Here is a 14,842-nt window from a genome sequence, read left to right on the forward strand (position 1 = left end):
TTGTGCCCTTGCTTGTCTTAGAACTCCCATAGTGAAGCCAAACAGAAAGGAACGGCATCAAGGCGTTGTCCAAGTTTTGTAGGAGAGATATCTGTTAGAACGGCGGCGTAAGTACTAGTCGCACAAGGAAATCGTGAGCTCAACCTACCGTTCACATCGACATCGCACAACCTCGTGCATCCAGCACGATGAGGGCAAACAGCAGGGGGAGAAGAGAGCGAAAAGGAGACGAGAGAGGGGGAGGAGACGAGAGGAGGGAAGACGGAACGAACACAGCTGGGGATGCTGAACTCCGACCGTCTCCGCCTCCTCCTTATAACCATCTGCAGCTACTTCCACCACATCCCATCTTTGGTACAGGGATCCACTGCAATGACATGTCCAATGTCGCGCAGTGGGAGGTAACGCACGTTTTCTTATATCGTCTGTCGCTAACTGCAGGTTGAGTGTCATTTCAGGTTCTCGTTTGAGAAGGGGCCCACGGGGACCTCATATATTGGTGCAGCTGTTTGTACGACATCGATATTCGGTGACAGAGAGATATGTCATACTCGCGTTGAGCCTGGCAGGTCATGCTCGGATCCTGGGCATTGATTTCCGATGGATACTATCCTGGTACCTGCTATCCCCGGCATTGGTGTTCTTATTTTGTTTTGGGTGCAAGCGATAGCCTGGGATACACGGCATGGACCACATTCTCCGTGTCTGTTCTGAGTGAACAACACGGTGTCATCACCTGATTCCTCGAGCAACGTTGAAGAAGTCTTGGTTGTGGGCGGTCGCGTCGTTGCCGACATGAGCAGCATACTCTGAAGCAATAATAGATGTGTGTCATCATGTCGGGGATGGTGAAGGGACACGGGGACGTAAAGCTAGGTGAGGCGACAGCAGTTACCATCCCCGCCCCTAACGATGCCCACTAGTCCCCCCACCACCTGAACTCCGAATCACGTCTCGCCATTAAGAACGGCGACATGCAGGTCCTTCCTCATGATGCATGATGGGTCGTGGCACGCTACTGGGAAGGTTGTCGTGTTGATCAGAAGATTAGGCTCTGAGTTCGAAGGGCAAGTTCCTCTGAATGTGGAGGCGGACGGCATGGAGGACGGTTGTGTATGCACAAGTTATAAACCCTGACCCAGGTGAGGAGGCGAGGTTCTGAGGAGGGGTAGAGGGAGACTGTCGTTCTGAAGCTGCGTTTTATCTTCTCTCAGTACCACCTTCTGGCATCAAAATTCCTCCAACGTATTCCTCGTCTCGACCATCCTCAGCATATCCTCAAAGCACTTCGTCTTTTGTGTGATGCGCGAGTCCTGAGAGTGGGATACATCAGGAAAATTGAGCACACTGACGACAGGATCAAAGTGGTGGATGGGGCATGAGAGAGTCTAGCTAGAGAATGAAAGGTGACGGAGTCACTGAAGCTGAGCATGCACAGACACGGAATACGATGATTGTTCAGGATATCAACGTCTGTAGCTGGGATACGATGGGGTGTGAGACCGGATGTGACGGCATAACCCAGAGGGAAGGATATGTACGTGAAGGTCCGGATACTTTCGTGAGGAGTAAGCGGTGAAGAAGCTATCTTGAGTCTGAACCAAGCAGCTTGTGACTGACTCAAAGAGGATGACTGGCGTCATCAACCAAGTTGAGAAGCTGTGTAGAGTCGATGATCACCCATTTGAGGCGGCGAAAGGAGGGGAGCACACTGAAAGGTGTGTTGTAGAGTCAGCTAATACTGAGGGTATGTAGGGGAGGGCAGCGGAAGAGCGGAGAGAGGCGAGCGGGGCTAAGATGCGCAGATCGAGCTTCTCAGATCCAATGATTGTTGGAATAAAGCCTTCAGAATGCCGGAATGGTAGAGTTACAGGAGATGACATGTATGTCACGTCGAGACACCCGGATAGACTTCGACACAAACCCAACGTATTCGCATTGTAGACCACAACGTCGGCATACGTGCAACAAGGGCAAACCAAGCCACACGAACACCCACGGGAACGAGCGTTGTCTGACATTTGAACGACTTGGAGCGTCGTTCCAACCCGTGGAATATTAACAGAGCACGTCCAGCGGGAGGGATGGAAACCGCCGATATACGTGGGTGAACAATGGCGTCCGGCGATTGACTCCCTAGTTGTGTTCCTTGATTATACAGGAAATGACTACACATAGTCGTCAAAGCGATGAAGGTGTATCATACGAGCAAACTTACTTGTAAGGACACCAGATCGAATTCCACTGGATTCAACTTGACATAGATGCTGGACATCCTGCAAGAATAATATGAGCTGTGTAAAGCCAACGACTGGACAAAGGTGCACGTACCTCTTAACCCCTAACCACTCGCTGTACGGTTCACCGAGCCACACCTCAAACACTGAACCCCTCCCGTCCTTCGTTTATCATCTAGATGTTGCCATCATGTTCATCCCTACAGCTCGACCAAGTCAAGATGCGTCGCATCAGAACGAACAACCAGTCTACATTCGCTGAAGCGAGGAGATGGAGAGCACGTCGCAGAAGCAGTGATAATCAGGAATGTGCACCCCTCGACGTGTGGAAATGGGTGGGTTCTGCTTGAGATCAGTGCGTTGTCCCACCAGTTTCAAGAGCGTTCTTAATGCACTGAACTTCTACCCTGCCCTCGCCGTCTTCCGTGAGTGTTCCATACCGGTAGGAAAGCAGTTACGCCATCTCGGCAAAGAATTCGACATCCGCCGAGCTCATAGTATCGTATTGGTGTTCAAGGAAAGCCGGTGGAAAGGCGGAGCGCAGGAACTTGGTTATGGTAGATTAGTTTCATTGTTCTCTTCAAAGACTAGATACCGTGGTTCATTCACTTCATAAGCCGGTCGGTAGTTTTCAAGAGAGCGCAGATGTCATAGTAGCATAGAAGCAAAAAGGAAAGAAGCACGTTTTGTTTGGTTCTTTGGGTGCCAATTATCTCGGGTCCGCCCGTGCACACGTCTTGTTCAGGACACAACGTCATTAACTGCTTCGGTTCCCGATTCTTTCCGAAGAATGAGGAAACGACAGAGGGTCTTGAGCAGTGCCAAACTGTCTGGACAGGGGCTATACTCTGGGTAGGCTTAGATAATTGGGTTTGATGGGCGAGCATTCGGCACGCAATGGCTTGATTGTCGGGAGGTCGCCGCTGTGGCTGAGAAGTATCTCTTTCTGAATTGCTTCCTATTGGCTGGCCGGAAACTACGTTTTTCTTGTCATCCATCACCATCTTCTTACTGCATGGCTTGCGCGTCGCAAGTGATTCATGTCTTTGCTATTGTTTCCTATGCTCTGCGGGTGCCTTGCGTCGACTACCATCTGTTCTACCGCCCCTACTCGGCAGGTTATTGAAAATCTACTTCAGTGCTATCGCTCTGCGCTGTCTTGTACTGTCCATATATCTCTTTATCTTTGACAAGGTTCTCCCAGTTGTGATACTTATTATCATCACCAAAACCTCAGCCATGTGTTCTGGTCCAGGTCGGCCTTATCTGGGCAGCGGTACCAGCCAACAATGATCTGAAGTGCCCTGTCTGATACGATCAGATCAGGGCTGGTCTGATCAGAATACTCCAGACCTCGATAGGATCTGTGTGGTCTACTCGAGGGGAGATAGACCTACATAGAAGAGGCCTGAACCAGAAGAGATCCGAAGTAGTCAGTCAATGGCTCTCAAATTGTATCGCATCAGCCTTATCAATTATAATTATGTTAATTTAATTTCAGTCTAGTAAGAATTACAGAGCAGAATATCCGAAAAGCCCATCATCATCAAACTCGTCGTCTTCTTCAGGCTCATTTAGCTCGACATAGTCATCTGAATGCCATGAGCTATCACTGTCTTCATCCTCAATGCTACCATCGATTTCAGCATCAGAGGTATCCGAGTCTGCTAAGTCTGCTGGCGCATGACCCAATTCCGAAGTATTGGCGCCAGGTTCAGCGTCATCCTCTTCTTCTTCAGCATCCGATTCAGCGACTTCAGAAGTATTCTCCGATGTAGTGATCCCCAAAGCATCGAGAAGCTCTTCCCACAATCCCCGTGTATACTCTCGTGTATTGCTGTGGCCGACGCCATTGCCGCAATACCGCATGAACATGTCACGATCAGCAAATCTACTCTCCGATTTCCAGTCAGATCATAGATACAGAATGATAGAATTCGAGGATGGACTTACATATCCACATAATAGCGTGCCCAATCCATGTCATTCTCATTGAATCTCCTACAAATTGAGGGTGGAAGGATGTCCGACGTTTGACCATAGACATAGGCAGGCATAATATGTGATGCACGAAGAACATCATTAGGATCTACAAACCCAAACGCCTGAGGATCATCACCTGGGAGAAAACCAATGCATGGCAAGCGCTTTGCCCTAAACCCAGAAGGGATGCTCCTATCAAATGCATACCATCGGACCCATAGAAACTGAAGGTTCTTTGTGGTGCGATCAACGGACTGCAGGCCAACATGATGGACCGTCGCATGAAAGATACCGATAACTCTGGCATATAGATAAGGATGAGAATTGTTATCGCTATCCAAATCAGTCTGCGTAGAAGGAGAAAGGGCCATAATATTGGAATGAGTACGAGGGTTGATAGAATCTTGATTTCGACGAGCATCGTAGGTAGTATAATTGATACGAAGAATTTGATGTGAGTAGAGGCGGTTGTCGACAATGATGAGGTTCTGGCGATGAAGATCTGTGAATTCATCATTACTATTGAGAATTCGAGAGAGTAAATGGTCCTTGAGCTTTCGAATAAAACCCTAGAAGTGATGTCAGATCATTATTACAGGGAGTTTAGATGATCCAGGATTAGATAGCTCACATTACACGCAATGTCGCTGCCATTCTCATGAAGCCATGGAGCCAGATATATTTTTGAACTTGTAGATGGTGATATATGGTGGTGGTGACTTGGATCTGTGTACGGGAGCACCTCAGAACCATCCCTTGCAGGCATAGGGCGACTTCGGTGTTTTTGGTCCTTGAGATCGATTTTTCGTTGCATTTCTCGGAGGCGTTCTTGGCGTTGAACATGATGTGATATCTGCTTCGCAAAGGTCTTGTTCTTGTTGGTCCGCCCATAGAAACGCTTGACTCGCCGATGCTCAAGCTCTCCCTGAAATAAAATGAGCTTAGCGTGGCATAGAAAATTTGGAGGCTTACCAGCTGAGTACTATATGAATCTGTGGTTCCAAATGCACGAATCATTCCAGGATAATCACCCATGGCATGATATTTATACGTTGAAAGATTAAATCTTTTCTGTAATTTTGCTGTTGAAATTTTACCTTTTGACGTGCTGTTCCCTTTCTTCTTCATGTTACTGATATCGCGCCGTGCCCTAGCTTCATGTTCCTTTGGAATCTCACGTGTATCAATTTCATCAACCTCCCGCTTGAATTTTCTCATGAAGGACCCGAAAAGCCATGTTAGACTGTTCGAACACTCGGAGTGATGACTCAGTATGCATCCGAAGTTTAGCATTCGCATGCCAGCAAGCAAACAAGAATAGCAAGTCAAGGACAAGCCTGTCCAATTTCGGAGGAAAGAGTCCTTCAAAGCATGGCATGGCGCACTACAAGTGATAGATCCAGAGTCAGCACTGAGATATGTTAGAATAATAAGCTATATACCTGAAGAATATCTTCGAAATCATGAGCGGCAAAGTTTTTAAGGTTGGATACATTATTCTTGAACCTTCGTATAGTTCCTCATCCAAATGTAGGCATCATTCGGAACCTACAAGCAGAATTAAAGACAGTGATATGACTAGAAACATCTAAAGAGACATACCTTCTATTTAATTCCTGTATAATATCGCCTCCGTAAAACTGACAAAGCCAGTAGAAGATGAATAACTAGAGCGCCTTCCATGTTCCGAGTTCAATCTCATGCAGAGGATCAATGACGAACATCTGGTAGAAGTTGAAGAGTGAAATAAACACTGAGGAGAACGCATTCTAATAGAACATTAGCATGGCATTATCCTGATGAGACCACTATTGACTTACTCGTGTTGGTGATAGAGACTGGCGGTTCAGTACATCGCTCACTGCCTTGCCATCAACAACATTGCCATCCTCATAAATCCAGCTGCGAACTTTCTCAATCCAGCTTTGCCGTTGTGTTGTATCCACTCTAGCTTTTTTTACACGGCGCTTCATGTCATTGATGGTACCCATTTCCGACGCTGTTTCCTTGGTTACTAAGCAGCGCGGGCATAGAAATTCAGCCATTGACTTAATACTTGCGAGTAGGACTCTGTAAAATGGATGAATTAGAATGTAATAATAGAAACTAATACTAACATACTTTTCAGGGTAGTCAGCTGAGTATAGAAAAAAGCGAGGGTATACACGGCGGTAAATATTATCAGCGCAGAAGATTACAACCCCATTTATATACGCATCCATGAATTCTGGTGAAAGAAGCTTTGCCCAGATAGCATGAACGAGCTCCCGTTTCAGAAAAGTTAGGATTGCAGGGGATGCACGCCGTCCAAAGTATTTCAGATAGGCATCTTGAATTTTATCCGGAATCTGATTGATATAATTCAATATAATTAGTATTTTAAATGCAGAAGATGAGGTAAAAACAAACGGTAGGCATGTACACAATATGATGTGATGCTCCTGACGTTGGTCGAGCCCGCACGTACTTGGAGAGTAGGCCGAACAACAGGTAGATGGGCCAGAGTGCGGCTGTCCCAAAATTAGTAAGATGCGTTGAATCCGAGTACAGCATGCATGGCGCAATAACAGTTTCCAATCCGTTTGGGTCAGGTGTCAGGTGAACTTCATCTTCCATTTCAAGAAAGATATCTGAACTATATACCTCCCCATATACTCGTTCCGGCTGGTCATCGTTTCCAGGATCCCACATTTCCTTGAAACCTTTCAGATGAAAGTCAAGGAAAGTGGTGCTCTGGAAGGCGGATACAATCACATCCAAAAGGTTCCGGTGGTAAACGCCTGTGACTTCGAACTCGGGAGCAGACTCCTCAGAGATGTGTTCAACACCAGTTTGAGGCAGCTTGATGGTTACCGAAGTCTCATGCCAGCCATCAGATAAAGAAAATGGAAGACAATTTTGTTGTTCGCCAATAGTATCGAGCACCTTGATCTCCTTCGCAGCATCAAAGTTATCGGTAAGATGCTCGGGATCAAAATCTGGTGCCCGTAGAACGGTTCGGACAAGGGAGGTGACGTCTGACAATGATTTAGATGTTGACTGATAGAACCACGAAAAAAGGCGGAAGATAGTCGCATTTGGGAAGGGATAAAATGGATCAGTACTGCTCTCAGGTGCATTTGCGAGGCGGTCGGCATGAGAAGTGAATATTGAAGCATCAGAGACCTCATCGAGACCACCTCCCATGGTAGGGTCAACAGTCGGCCACTCCTTATAACACCGATAAAGACCCATCTCATTTGGAGCTGTCTCGAGATATATGGGTTCGGGTGGTGGTGAGGCCGATGGAGAAGGTGACCTGGATGGTGACAGCTGAGGCATGGCAGGTGGGAGAGGTGGTTTTTGCTCCAGTGATGCAAATAGGCGAAATCCAGTAGGTTTAGATGGTAATAGATCGTGCAGGCGCTTTGGAAGGATGATATTTCGCTTCGGGCGGCCTTCTGAAATGACAGGGATGGGAGGAGGGCTGGCAACTTGCTCATCTTCGTCTGGAATGGCGGCATAACTAGACGGTCCTGCAGTTGGAGTATGCGGCAAGGTCCTTGCTGTTTCATTCATGGTTGCATCAATTTCATGTATCTAGAACAAAATTTAGACTGGGAGATGTACAATGAACATCATAGGCATCACATACAGGTGCGTTGTCTCTGCTAAGGTCGATACGACGCCTCTTGGGTGAAAGACGCTCACGAATTGCCTGCAGTCTTGTCCCAGCAGAAATTGGCACCATCTCCGAGTTTGGATTCTCCTCCACATCGGATGGGGACGTGACATGCTTTCGAGACCGAATACGGACATTCTTTCGCCTTGGGCACCTTCGCTCATGGTTTTTGCAGGCCACAGCATTGTGAAAGGAGGCGTTGCAGAAAGAGCATCTTCCCATAATAGCCTAAAACAGATTTAGTTAAATTTCCACAAATAAAAAGTTGTGTTACCCAGTGAAAATGAGAAATAGAGGGAGAGATGCAGGAAGAGAGAGAAACACGAGAGGTAACTGGACTCCACAGCTGAGAGCGAGTCGGCGCTGTGATGGCGGTGGTGGTGGAGATCACGTGTTACAAGAATCGCGTCATGACGCGTTACATACTGTCACGCTTGTCCTTCTTGCCTTTTACTTCATCCTCCTTCGAAGTCAACCATGAAGCCTGCTCCTCTCCCGGCACCTCTGAAGGCAAAAAAGGCCAAGACAACAACTCATCTACCTCCTGCAACATCTTCCAACAAAAAAAAAATCAAAAAAGCCTATCAAGCAGCCGAGGATAGCAACACCACCACCACGGCAGCCTGTGCACAAGACCAACCGTTCTCACAAGGTTGTGTCCTCTGACGATGAGGACCCTGTTGACGCCCGCCACCAACAACAAGTATCCGAGGATGAGGACGAGAATGACAGCGAGGATGAACAGGATGTGGAGATTCAAGATGCAGATTCGCTGAGGCTAGGCAAGAGGAAGAGGTCACCAACAATTCGTGGTCTGTCTCCTCCTAAATCAGTGAAGTAGTCATCCTTCCTCTCTACATTGTTCTGGCTTTGACGAAAAATACAGGAATTTTTCCGCCCTCAAGAAGTACTACCGGCTCGCGTCAAGAAACATTCCTCGATTTATCCATCCCTGGGCCAATGTACAGGGAATCGTACTCCACGGATTTATGGTTAAGGGGATTCTCGAATTGCTTGCCGAAGATGAGGAGGAAAAGGCTGAGGACGATAGCGACAGTGAGATGAAGGAACCTGAGACGCCAGAGTGAGTACCAAGTGCATATATTGATATAAATTACTGACAACCGTGTAGAAATTTCCGATTTATGCACTCCTATATGCACATCATGACATTCCTCTTCCCATGTTTCGAGATGCACGTCAGTCAACTAGAGGACCTGGGGTCAGACGATCCATTGAGGGCAGTCTTTGAGATTTTTGCAGCGGTATTTGTCTTTTCCTCTAAAGTACACTAGCTGACTGTTGATAGATAAACGCAGGAGCCCGTAGTGGTCGCTCAGATGATACGACAAAAATCAGTGATAACATCATGCGTCTTTCAACCAAGGACCTTACCGATGAGACGCTGCTCCCAACTCTCAAGAAATACCAACGTGGATTCAACCACATCCACACGGCTCGCCTTCTATGCCCTCAGCGTTGGTTAGATCAGTTTGATGAAGATCCTCAGTATCGATTTCATTCCTTCTCATTGCTTAATGACCCTGACTCTACCCTTGATAATAGTGCGATGATGGTTAAGCTGCAGACCAAGATAACAACGCGATACCTTCCGTCGTATCTGTATGATTCAGGGCTTGTCGATCCTTCCGATCCTCGTAAGGGTCTCTTTCGAGGCCATACTTGCATTCGGGTTTGAGCTCCTCACTTAATTTGTAACTGGTACTAAAGCCTTTCTAGTCATTCCGTGCAATTTTTCTAGGGAATGCAGAACACGACGCATCCGACTTACACAGCACTGTCAAAGGAAAGCTGAACCTCAAGACCACGTCGGAGGAAATGATTGTATATGCTGCTGTACAGGTACGTTTTTGATCTGTTATCAATATGATCCTCATTCGCTATGCTAGGCACGATTCGCGTTATCGTCTTGCACTACATGGGGGGATCAGAGTGACGGCTTCAACCTCGAACAGTATAACCACAAGTTATCAAGAGTTTTCCTGGATTCGATCAATGAAAATGGCGATACATGGGCGCAAGAAACTGTTGAATTCTACACTACGTACGTCTCCACTCCTTCGTCAATTCTGGTTTACAACATTGTCTCTTTATAGCGAGATCTTGAAACCCAAGACTGACGAGGACCAAGAAGAAGTTGACGATGACGACGACGAATCGATAATGAAGAGGAACCGCGAAGCACGCATCAAAGAACGAGCGGCTGTGGCTGCGGCTGCTGATGAAGAACTTGGCGATAACGAATCCAACGCGATGCCTTGATGGTTCAGAGGTGAGTTGTGCTCGTATAGTCTAGTGACGTTGTGCTAATCTCCGACTCTACTTAGCTTCAACTATGGTACTCGGCCCTGTTTCTGTCCGACTTTGCTTCTCTCACTGGTGCATGGACTGCTGTATGACTCGTTTGCTCCCTTTAACGCTCTCGCTCCGCTTGCTGCTTACCTGTATGCTTATCTGATGCTTTCGTCTTTCTCTGCTCATAACTCAGTGTACTGTCTAAAATTTCGCTGTGTTAATAAATTACTTTCTAATACATTGGCGACGTCAACTGCAAGAGAACCTGAGGGTGTGCGGCAATATGTCTACCCGTCCGTGAGCTGTCAGTTCCTATCGGATCCGGCCTTTCTTACTCGAGCGAGTAAGCCTCGCAATACCGATCGAGACCGTAGCAGAACGCATAGAACACCACAGAAGTGCCCTGATCACACTCTGATCGTACCCAGAACAGATGATATGGGGGTCAAAGGTCTGGGACACCTGTGGTTGGCGGCCAAGATCCATAAAGATTGCCCAGATCAGGTCAGGGCGACTTGATCGCAGGCGATGGTATCGGTCTGACCAAGATCGCATGGCTCAGGTTTTGGCGATGATGTACGTTGGATATAATGAGAGAATACCGTCTTTATGTCTGCCGGTCAGAAACAGTAGCGGGCTCTTGCTACAGATGGCGATGTGTGCTGATAGATGTGTGTAGCTCTCAGGGAGTACATACACATTTAGGGTGGGACATTTAGGGTCTGGATTTATCGCAGAAAACTTTGATCAGTAGCTCTAGGGTCAATGTAATATGTATTCAGCTTCCTAGGCACGAGGTCAAAGCTTCAATGTTCAATGTTTCTGCGGTACAAGGTAAGTTGAAGGTATGTGGTGGGTAATATTTTCTTTCTCGAGACCTAATGCACCTGCAGAGATGGACAGAAGTCCAAATGGGGGCGCGCATACATATCACAACTGAAATTAGATTGAGATTGTGCAAAATGCGAGCTGGTGGCACAGCCGCCGAGCGAGCTTTTTGCACCACCACTTTTCCAACATTCCATCAAGCTACATTCTATAGTTCAGCTTAAACAAATACATAGGATACAGTGTGCCGTTTCTTCATACAAAAGGAAAGAATCGGGGACTCCGCAACTGCTGCTACTGGATTGGTTTCGAATCTCGATCAAGGGTTTCTCCGATTCCTACACCTATATATTCCTCTGAAAACAGCACATGCTAGTCGAATCGGACTTTGATCCCACAACCATGAATGATCCTTTTGCCCATGTCATCTACACCAAGGAGTTTATCCACAAATGCCGTGGCTATCCATTTTGGCATCCAGAGCCAGATTCTTTCGCACCGGACGAGTTCCAGATACGGGGCATATTGCCTGGAGATGTCGGGATCATTAACAAAGACGGAGGCTTCGACTTTCTCTTCAGCATCTTCGGGAACGCTGATGGCCTAGTCGTCGGAAATGCACCTCCTGGCCTTCAACCTCTCCCTACACCGGACCAACCAGAGGTACAAGCTTATCCGGAGCTCTGGAATGTTCTTAAAAGTCAGCACGTATCCTGCAGATACGTTTCAGATGTTCCTGCTGAGAGTTTTCCTGGGTGAGTAGATATCCATATTCGTTATTTCATTTTCTTATCTTGATGATAGCATTGTGGATACTGGGGTGGCCTTTGATGTTAGTACCTCAGAGGATCTCACAGCAATCTTGCACCTTCCAAATTATTCGACAAGGTATGAGACTATGAATGAAGCCTTCTTCCAAAACTACGCTCGACAATATGGAGTATCATGGTACAACCATGCCAACGGAACCTTGGGTCGGAATGTGCGAAACGGTTTTTTGTATCTTGTAACCGGGTGCGACAAAACAGCTACTTGGGGAAACGCAGTCATCAGAAAGACAGATTGGTCTTTCACGTTTTATCTCAAGTGTACTTTGGAAAATGTGGATGGGGAAACAGTTAAAGTTGCAAATGAGTGGATCGATGATGCTGGAGTGGAGGATGGCTTATTCCCGAATCCTTACGCCACTTACCCTTATCCAATAGGTCTTCAGAACCAGTGCATATTCGCACAGGGTTTTACCATATCGCTTTCAGCAAAATTGTTCTGCAAAACGTGGTTGGCAGTTCCTCATTTCATCAAAGGCTCCCCCGAAGATAGGCTTCCCTCTTTCGATAGTAACAAGGTACCTCACCCGCCGAGCGACGGAAAGACTAGATTTTCGACTTATCTTTCCTCGTTCATTGGTTCCAAGACGGTACCAAACAACTCGGACTCGGACCAGAGAAGGATGATGGCAGAGAACGCTGACTCCCATGGATCGTTTATCGCAGAAGTACCTGAATTTCCACCTCTGGGAAACCAGGTGAGGTTTATGTCAGCCATTTTCGGTACATACTGAAACCAGTCTTACATTTAGGTCTTGAATCCTTCGACGGTGATGAATGAATACTTGTTGAGCAAGGTAATTAATTAACCATAGGCAACAATTCATGTTGATACATACTATTCCTCATAGGACCCTTCCCTCGAGATAGCAGTCACGCATGACAAAGAGTGGATGGACGTCATGAAAAAGTACGAGAAGGATACGTACTTAACGGAAGAGGAGCTCTGGTGCAAATTAAAAGATTCATTGGATGCCAAGCTGTCCAGCAACGTTTATCAAATTGTGAGTGTTTATCTCTGACCATAGAGGTTGATACTAATCAACACTGGTTTAGCCCTTACACCTGTACAATGGATCTCGACTTTGGGCCATTGACGCATATTCAACTTCGGCGACCTTCCGCTCTTACCTGCATACCTTCTCATAGGATTGCCCTCACACAGGCTCTTACCGGCACGCATGATCTCGCTATCGAAAGAGGTAAATGGGTTGGCCTCACTCACCAGTGGAGACACTGCAGAATGTGACATGATGACATTGAGGATGTCATTCACGTCCTATTCATATGCCCCCATGACGCATGTGGGGAGCGCCGAACGTCCTTTCTCAATATCATCCGGATCACCTATCCTGCTCTGATGGGATCGTGCCCTCCCAAAATTCTTCTTCATCGACTGGTTGAAAATAAAGAGCTCGTGGAACCGACCTGTTTTGTGCATGACATGTTCGCATTATGGAAATCCATCCCACTATATTGATCCCCCCGGGATACTGCTCTATTGCGCCAATCGTGTCTTCTTGAACCCTTCCTTTCACTTCTCATCGGTTCCATGCGTTATTGTTCTCACCTTGTTTTTCTTCTTTTCCTCCTTTTTCTTGCCTTCTTCACCTTCCCGTCGCCGAGGCCGTGAGGAAGTACTCACGAGGGGGCTTGACCAAAGTGGCAGAGCATGGGATAGGTTCGGTCCCGTAGCAGTTTCTCATCTTACTATCGATTCAGGTTACAATCTGACAAGCAGATACCTCTCTGTAGTACGGACATCGTTACGTTTCAGTTAAGGAGTCACGACGACTAATAAAATCAACTTCCTTCCGCCCGCCACGTGGTTATGTATCGGATGCAATAGAAATGGCCAAATATCTGATCAAAGTTCTCGGTGTCCCAGAAGATCATATTCAGTACCTTCCGGGTACCTTTTCACGGCCATATTCTCAGTCAGACGTGGCTACATCCATTCCCCTGAAGACTTCGTACAAAGCTATCCCGGCGTCGGCTCCAAAGACAGCGATTCTTCCACCCATACTAATATTATCAAAACACTTCTCGGTTTACTGTACGTGACTGTACAGTAGCAATGCCAATATGAGCGTTACGGGTGGCAGACAAAGAAATTGATTACAAGCAGCCTCATGTGGCAGTCACACAAACTCTTTGGTGAGAATTCATCATCTTCCATTGCCCAGGCTGCTGTCGTTGCTGATCACAACTCCTTTGCTAGAACCTAACATCCATGTTTAATACTTCTAACAAGAATATCAATGTTTCTGTTTTCCTCTCTCGTCATGACTTCAATATGTATTGGTATGGTGTCTGTATTTATAAACATCTAATGCACCGCAAGATGCTTCGCCTGATGGGTTCCCCCCCAACGAAGAGCGCCACGACCATACAAAGAGCAAGTAACCCCACAGCCATCAAACGCCGTCCATCCTTCAGCAATATTATCGTACATCTAGAAAGGAAGAAACGTTACCAAATCACACGCTCCACAAAAATTCATGTACCAACCTGACCGCCCACAGGAGGTAGTAAAGAATAACAGACCTGAGGATCCGATCTCATATGCCAGATTGCTAAGCGCATAGACATGTGCATCTGGGTCGATGCGATTTAATACGGGGTGCAAAGCAATCCAAGGTTCACATATAGCCAACGCTATCAGCTGTACGTGTGATAAATGCACCCTCCGTAAGTACCAAAGTCGCAAGTCCATAGGTGAAAAGGGCTAGCGTTATCTCTTTAGCACATGCAGAAGCAGGGGGAAACGACTAGTACTCACTTGCACAGGCATAAGCTGCGATAAGTAGCGCCAGATGCACATCCAGGATCATCATGAAGTACCCCGGCATGACGGAAATTAGAGTAACCATGATAACTATCGAAACACCAAAGCGATCTGCGAGCCAGCCTGAAATCGGCGGGGCTGAACAAACATTGTGGGTCATTGAAAATCATGATACAGTTGAACTTGTTTTGTGCACCAAAGA

The 14,842-nt window shown here is 46.8% G+C and overlaps 1 protein-coding gene across 1 annotated transcript; it reads left to right on the plus strand.

Moving 5' to 3' along the window:
• Positions 1-11,324: 11,324 nt before the first annotated feature.
• On the plus strand, positions 11,325-13,274 carry EV420DRAFT_543832 (uncharacterized protein). Its single transcript, XM_060482529.1, has 5 exons — positions 11,325-11,780; positions 11,830-12,550; positions 12,605-12,649; positions 12,704-12,856; positions 12,909-13,274. The coding sequence occupies exons 1-5, from the start codon at positions 11,395-11,397 to the stop codon at positions 12,999-13,001; spliced, it is 1,398 nt and encodes a 465-aa protein (XP_060329490.1). The 5' UTR covers positions 11,325-11,394; the 3' UTR covers positions 13,002-13,274.
• The last annotated feature ends 1,568 nt before the right edge of the window (positions 13,275-14,842 follow it).

Source organism: Desarmillaria tabescens (assembly GCF_030435595.1).
Source record: "Desarmillaria tabescens strain CCBAS 213 chromosome Unknown EV420scaffold_23, whole genome shotgun sequence".
Taxonomy (NCBI): domain Eukaryota; kingdom Fungi; phylum Basidiomycota; class Agaricomycetes; order Agaricales; family Physalacriaceae; genus Desarmillaria; species Desarmillaria tabescens.